The sequence below is a fragment of the Lagenorhynchus albirostris genome, chromosome 2 (genome assembly GCF_949774975.1).
Source record: "Lagenorhynchus albirostris chromosome 2, mLagAlb1.1, whole genome shotgun sequence".
Taxonomy (NCBI): domain Eukaryota; kingdom Metazoa; phylum Chordata; class Mammalia; order Artiodactyla; family Delphinidae; genus Lagenorhynchus; species Lagenorhynchus albirostris.
The window spans coordinates 68,537,909-68,545,314 of record NC_083096.1 but is presented as its reverse complement, the minus strand read 5'-3'; the positions used below and the strand labels follow the sequence as shown (position 1 = coordinate 68,545,314).

Below are 7,406 nucleotides of genomic sequence, written 5' to 3'. Positions count from 1 at the left end.
TGAAGCAATATTAATGCAGCTCAGTGCAAGTTAGTAATTAAGGCAGTTTGTTATATTAAGTAAAATAGTGACAAGTGATGATTTATGTCTCTCTTTTGTGATTTTCATTATTTCAGGATCAGGAATAAAAACACATCACTTTTGAATCTAGAGACAATTGTTAATTTTATATAACTGTTTATGCAATTTCTGGATTATCAAGGCCTTTGATTTTCCTTGCTTTGGCTGATTACCTTTTCACTGTTTATTAACACTCCCACCAGAAGGTGGAGAACAGAGCAGAGAGGCTGGGAAGTCCACATCACCTGAACGTCACTGTCTGCAAAAGTGGCTTTTGTAAGAGCTGGACCTGGGAGAGAAAGGAAAGGAAGAGAGTGAAATGAATGGCCTGAGAGTGTTGAGAAGAGACTGTAGGAGGACAAGAGTGGGAGCAGAAAGACCAGTTAGGAGGTTATTTCAATAATCTAGGCAAGAGGTGATGGAGGCTTAGAGCAGGCTGGTAGCTGGGAGATGGTTAAAAAAAAAAGTGGTTCAGTATATTTTGAAGATGGTAGAAAGATAAGAGTCAAAGGATGAGGCCAGGGTTTTGGGGCTGACTGGGGAGAAAGATCAGGAATATAGTTTTAAATATATTAATCTCGAGATATTAATAAAGTGTTGACTTGGCATTCCCCAGTCAAAATTTTCAGGACAAATAGTTGCTGGGGCCAGTTGACAAGAGTGACATTGAGGCATACACCCCTCCCCTTACCTAGCCTTTTCCTCAATAGTGTATACAGTGCAGAACTGCCTGCAAAATATTATCTAAAAGCCAGTTTCAAATCAAGAGATAGTGCATCAAGAAATCAAGATCTATCTTGAAGATAGATAAACACTCTGCCCTCCATATTCACGGTTTCACATTCACAATTTTCAGTCTTCTCTGGGGTTGGTAGAATCTGCGGATGTGGAACCCGTGGATACGGGAGGTCCTCTGGGCGACAGGATTTTATATAAGGGACTTGAGCTTCCATGAATTTGGTATCAGCCGGGGTGTTAGAACCAATTCCTCTGCCCCCTGGTGGATACTGAGGGACATCTATATACCATTCCATTTAAATCGACCCTCCTTTTCAATACACTTCTCATTGAAGTTATTTTCTCTTCCAACTTTGACTTCTTTTCTCTTCCCTCTTGGGATGATGATACCATACCACCTTAATGGTAAAGCTTGGGGTCATCAGCATTTTTCAGTTCATCAGATCACTTTCCCACAATCATTATCTTAACTTTCTCCAATCTCAAATAATGAACTTTTCCTTATGCTCTAAGCATAGTTCTTCACTTGTGCTTTTTTTTTTCCTCGTTAAACTTGTCTGTCTCCCTCACCAGACTCTGAGTTCTTTGTCCAGGGAATTATAGTAGTTCTTTATAAATTTTTATTGAAGTCAGGAATAAATGAACAAATGGTTTCAAGCTATCAGGCTTTTCTACCTTTCTGGATTTGGGTCCCACAATCCTCTCTCTCAAATATTCTCTCTCTCCTGATGTTAAGGCCAAGACTAGACTGATTTTCATTAATGCTTGAGTAGTAAGTGTTTCTACTATTTACACACACCTATATTATTAAGCACCCATTTTTCATACAAGAGTTGGTTGGAGACTTACACGATCTTCTGTTTGTGACTTCTCCACTTCTGCTGCCTTCATCTCTATAGGAAAATAATAATAATACCATGTTTTATAGCTTTCAAACTCTTTTCAAGCATAGTACCTTGTTGTATCCTGACAGGAATGAGAGTTGGAAAAGGCATACCTCACCACAGGCATATCTGAGTTGATTTCTCTCCTTTTATATCCCTTCAATTTATTCTTTTGGACTTTTGATCCCAAAGTAGTTTGAAGAAAAAACCATCCCTGTTATGTTTTGACATGCTTCCTTTGAGAAGATAACTTCAAAGGGTAATATAGAGTTTTAGATAGGAAACAATAATTTTGTACAGTTTCTATAAAGAGCTATTGTTTATCAAAGATCCTTCATGATGTAACAGCTCACAGTAAGTGCTCTATAAAGTTTAGTTTCCATATTTTCTCAAAACAATCTCTCCCTTTTGATCACAGGTTAGTCTTTTTCTCCCCAAGTCACTCTACCTCTCCTTGGGCTCTGCTGCTGCAGCTCCAGGGTCAATGGACCTGCCTAGCTCTCTTGTGCCATTTGGCCAAGGACGGTAATCCTAGTGATCCTGGGATTAGACCTGGTGGGTGAATCAGTTGTCCCTCTCAGCTACCTGTTTTACAACCTGGAGAAAAAAAGCCTCCCTATCTCTGTTTTCCTCTGAGTTTGGGAGACTATTTCTGCAGTGCTTTGTGACATGGCTCTAGGGCCTCAGAGGCTGTAATTTCTCCATTGTAACAGAGGGAACCAATGCACCCTCTAAATTTAAGTTCCTCCCAGATCTCTTGAGTCACCAGTAGCCTCTAGTCCATTAAGATTTCAAATTCAAATATTTGGAGGTGATGGAATTCCCTGTCATATCTGGCTCACACTGACTTTCCCGAAAGTGCCTGCAAGATGCATCCTGCACCACATTATCCTCCTCCATCTGAAGGGCAGTAAACTTGAACAGGAAAAGAAGTGTGATTGAGGTCCCTCAGATACCACAAGGGGACAGAATACCTGGAGGAGATATTTAGTAGTATCAAGAAACACAGTTAGTTATCTGTAGCATCTTTGCAGTCCACTGAGGAGGAGTCATGATGAGATGATAAGAAGGTTCTATTTTGTTCTAGTGGGCACTCTAAGTCTAAGCATAGGTAAGTGAAAAGAGCAAATCTTACTGAGAGCCCACTGTGTCTCAGGTACTTCATAAGATAATCTACATTTGTTGTTTTATTTAATTATAACAAAGCAGATATTTCATCCCATCTTAAAATTAGCCAAGGAAACAAGGTCTAAGAGAGTTTGGCTAGTTTACTCAGGGACACATAGACAGTAAGTGGTAGACTGAAATCAGGTCTGACTCTGAAGCTAGGGCTTGGTCTCTAGACCTATAGAAAAAGGACCAGTCAGAGGGCCTGGCTCAGCCTCCTTCTAAAGCTGCTTGTGACATTGACAGGGATGTGGGAATTGAACAGGTGGGAAGTGTCATGACAGACCACCAATTGGTCCACTTACTTCAGGGTGTAGAACAAGGAAATGAGAACAAAGTCTCTTGAAATATCAGGAAGAAATGGGTTCTATTATAGGAATCCTCAAGTGGCCAAAGTTTATGACAATCATTGTGCCTTAGTCAGTTCAAGCTGCTATAACAAATAACCACAGACTGGGTGGCTTAAACAACAATTTATTTCTTATGATTTGGGGGCTGGAAGTCTGAGATCAGGGTGCCAGCATAGTCAGGTTCTTAGGGAAGGCCCTCTTCTTGGTTTATAAACTGCCAAATTCTTGTTGTACCCTCACACAATGGAAAGCAGAAAGAGAAAGCAAGCTCTCTTGTATCTCTTCTTATGAGGGCGCTAATCCTATCATGAGGGTTCCACCCTCATGACCTAATTACCTCTCAAAGTCCTTATCTCCAAATACTATCACACTGATGACTGGGGTTTCAACATATGAATTTGGGGGCACACAGACATTCAATCCGTAGCACACTGCAAAGAGATATTGTTCAGGAGAGAAGAAAGAACAGGTTAGAGAGGGACAGTAGATTCCTTACAGTTAGAGCCTGCAATTCCAAGTTAGCCTCTGGTATTTCCTGCCGTTTACCAGCCACGTGGAAAGAAAAGGATCTAATCAGAAAGACAATAGGAGTAAGGAAAGTAAAGGGAAAAAGGAAATCTACAAGGTGATCTTGCAAGAAAATTTACAGAAGAGAAAATTAAAATATCTAATAAAAGTATGAAAAAGGTGTACACTACTAACAACAACAAAAAATAAAAACTAGGGCTTCCCTGGTGGCACACTGGTTGAGAGTCTGCCTGCCAATGCAGGGGACGCGGGTTCGTGCTCCGGTCCTGGAGGATCCCACGTGCCGCTGGGCCCGTGAGCTGTGGCTGCTGAGCCGCTGAGCCTGTGAGTCCGGAGCCTGTGCTCCGCAGGGGGAGAGGCCACAACAGTGAGAGGCCCGCATACTGCAAAAAAATAAATAAATAAAAATAAATAAATAAAAACTATATCAAAATATCATTTATTACTTATAAAATTAAAAAGAAAAAATTTTAATCATAATACTTTATAATGATATGGGTATGGTAAGTTACACACTGACTGCTAATTAGAGCATAAATGTATACAACTAGTCTACAAAGCAATTTTTCAACAATGTTAAATTTTGCAGACATTAATTTATTCCTTTCTAGTTTAGTTTTTTCACTGCTACATTATAAATTACTCCACAACTTAGCAACTTAAAACAACAATAAACATGTTTTGTCATAATTTCTGCAGGATTGAATTCAGAAGTGGCTTAGATAGGTGGTTCTAGCTTAGGGGTCTCTCAAGAGTTTGCAGTCAGGATTTCAGCCAGAGCTACAGTCATTTGAAGACTTGCCTGGGACTGGATGCTTTTTGTTGAGGCAGCCACAGGCAAAGTAGACTAAGAGGAGACAGAGGCCTGAGCGTCCAGAATTATAGCCACTAGTGCCCATAGGTGTGGAAGTGGTGTTAAACCCTTTCCTTTAGTAACTGGGATATTTCCTCTGGGATCCCGGCTATGAGAAATGTAGGCGGGGTTTTATTTTCTTAGGTTCCCAGTGCTGAGGTGAGGTGACTCAACAAGAAAAAGGATCAGTTTTAATTCAGGTGACGTGTGTGAAAGCGGTTTACATTGGGCCTGGAACAGTGAGAACTCAAGAAAGTTTCACAACTCTCAACCTCAGTCCCTTCCTCCAAACCTTAATTCCTCTAATCAACTCTAGACCCCGCCCCTTCTGGGCCCGCCTCCTTCAGCCTGCAGGATTGGCTCTTCCTCCATTTCCGGCTTCTGGGACCACCCCCACCCCCCACCCCACCCCCCCCACCCCACCCCCCCACCCCACCCCCCACAGCAACTACGGTTTCCGGTGTCATGGCGGCCCGAGGTCCCGGCAGTCGGTGAGGCGGCTGCAGGCCCCTCCCTGCGGAGCCGCTGGTCCGGCGGGCGGGGATGTGACCGCGGGCCCTGCCGGCCTGCCCTGGGCGTCGCGTCAGCTCCGTGTCAGCGCCCTCAGTCCGCACCGATGGCGGGATCCGGCTGCGCGTGGGGCGCGGAGCCGCCGCGGTTTCTGGAAGCCTTCGGGCGGCTGTGGCAGGTACAGAGCCGCCTGGGTAGCGGCTCCTCGGCCTCGGTGTATCGTGTGCGCTGCTGCGGCACACCCGGCTCGCCCCCCGGCGCTCTGAAGCAGTTCTTACCGCCGGGCACCACCGGGGCTGCGGCCTCGGCCGCCGAGTACGGTTTCCGCAAAGAGAGGGCGGCGCTGGAGCAGTTGCAGGGTCACAGGAACATCGGTAATAGCCGCTGTCTCCCTTCTCGTCTTGCTCAGGTCCCAGTCCAGGCATGCACCCCCTCTTGCAGCCTGGCGTTCCGTCTTCCGTCTTTTAGGCTGGACAAGTGGGTCTGGCCCTGTCCTTATCACCCGGTCCAGGGCCCTTTCCCGTCCCGCTTTCACTCTGCAATACGGTGGATTTGGTGGTCTGCTTTGGCCGTAGTAGATGCTCAATAAATTCTGTTCTGATTCAGTTCTCGTTGGAGAATGCCGCACCTATTAGCACAGAGAATTATCTTCTCTAGTGAAAAGAGGCATATCTTTACTAGATTGTCATGTCTTATACGGAAATGTTTTAATCTTTGCACACCAGTGAAAAATGGGAAATATTTCTAGTACTTGTGACGTCAATGCTAATAACCCGTATAGGTGTTATTTGATACATATTTAGTATGGATTTGGGAGAAATGACTCCCAAATTTTACATAGTAGTTCTTATGGAAGTGTGAAAATTATACATAAGCACTTTATACTTTTACCCAGGTAAGACCATGTTTCATGATTCAGATATTCGGAATGTAAAATATGTGATGGTTACTGATGATTGATGTATGAAAACAGTTTTCATTGTTACTATACCAACAGAGAGCTTATAATTAGTAACGGCTTTGGTTAATAAAGAAATGTCTTATTTCCTGGCAAGCATGATCCATATTTAATTTGAAGGTGACCTTTTAAATATTACCATTTGGAGAATTTTTTAACACTAGTGTTGCTTTTTTAGTTTTTATTTTTTTTAATTTTTTAAGGGTTGCTAAATGGTGTATATAACCCAGGTATTTAAGATGGAAATTTTTTGCAGACCTAAGGAGTTGTTGAATCTTTACATGATTAGGTTAAAATGTCATCTTGAAAGTCTCAATCTCTCCTTTTAATATTTAGATTATAGAGTGCTATTTTGGATCAAGAAACACTCTTCAGTTTTGATTTTGCATGTTGTGACATTTGCCGTAAGAGTACTTAGTATTTGGATTTTTCTTTTGATCATTTTTGCTTGGCACCCTAAGTGCCTATTCACCCATCCCTGAGTGCTTGGGAAACACAATTTGAATTATTGTGCCATGTTTAATATCTTTGAATAGTAATCCGCTGTTGAAGGTCGTCTCATTTTATTAAAATAAAGTAACCCAGTTGCCCAAAAATCTTACTCATGGGAAAACTAAATTACAGTGGCTTGCTTGCTCATCAAAGTTATCCTTATCTAGACTACCCCCAATTTGTATCTACTTTAATGGTCACTTACTCGGAGTCTGGTTTTTAAAGTATTATAATTCTTTTCTTTTTCTAGTGACTTTATATGGAGTCTTTACAATCCACTTTTCTCCAAATGTGCCATCACGCTGTCTGTTGCTTGAACTCCTGGATGTCAGTGTTTCGGAATTGCTTTTATATTCCAGTCACCAGGGTTGTTCCATGTGGATGATACAGCATTGTGCCAGAGATGTTCTAGAGGCCCTTGCTTTTCTTCATCATGAGGGTTATGTCCATGCAGACCTCAAACCACGTAATATATTGTGGAGTGCCGAGAATGAATGTTTTAAACTCATTGACTTTGGACTTAGCTTCAAAGAAGGCAATCAGGTAAGACATACTTTCTCTCCCCACCCCCTCAATGGTCTAAACAAAATATTTTTAAATAACAGAGGTGATTTAGTAGAGACTTAAGAGATATTTCTATGTCAAATACTGAAGTGCCTGGGGATGAAGCAAATAAGAATTTCATTGCCATAATCATTAAAAAGGGATATATGTTTGGGTCAGGTAGGGGGAGCTAGTACAAGAGGGCTGTGGAATTATTAAAAGTACTTTACCTACATAGAAGGCTTTTTTTTCTTTGAGCATTTGGTTAATTGCTGAATTACTGTTACTAGTGTCTTCAATGTTGGGACTCTGTCTAATGGCAG

The 7,406-nt window shown here is 42.1% G+C and overlaps 1 protein-coding gene across 10 annotated transcripts in view; it reads left to right on the top strand.

Moving 5' to 3' along the window:
• The first annotated feature begins 5,048 nt into the window (after nt 1-5,048).
• The window catches only part of UHMK1 (U2AF homology motif kinase 1), a 104,411-nt gene continuing 102,053 nt past the window's right edge, over nt 5,049-7,406 (top strand). For all 10 annotated transcript variants that reach the window (XR_009537577.1, XM_060134370.1, XM_060134362.1 and 7 more), the window contains exons 1-2: nt 5,049-5,464; nt 6,791-7,083. Coding sequence is in view for 9 of the 10 variants with exons in the window: in XM_060134370.1 (XP_059990353.1) it covers nt 5,197-5,464; nt 6,791-7,083 (561 nt within the window). In the remaining variant the exon portion in view is untranslated. The remainder of the gene's footprint in view (nt 5,465-6,790; nt 7,084-7,406) is intronic.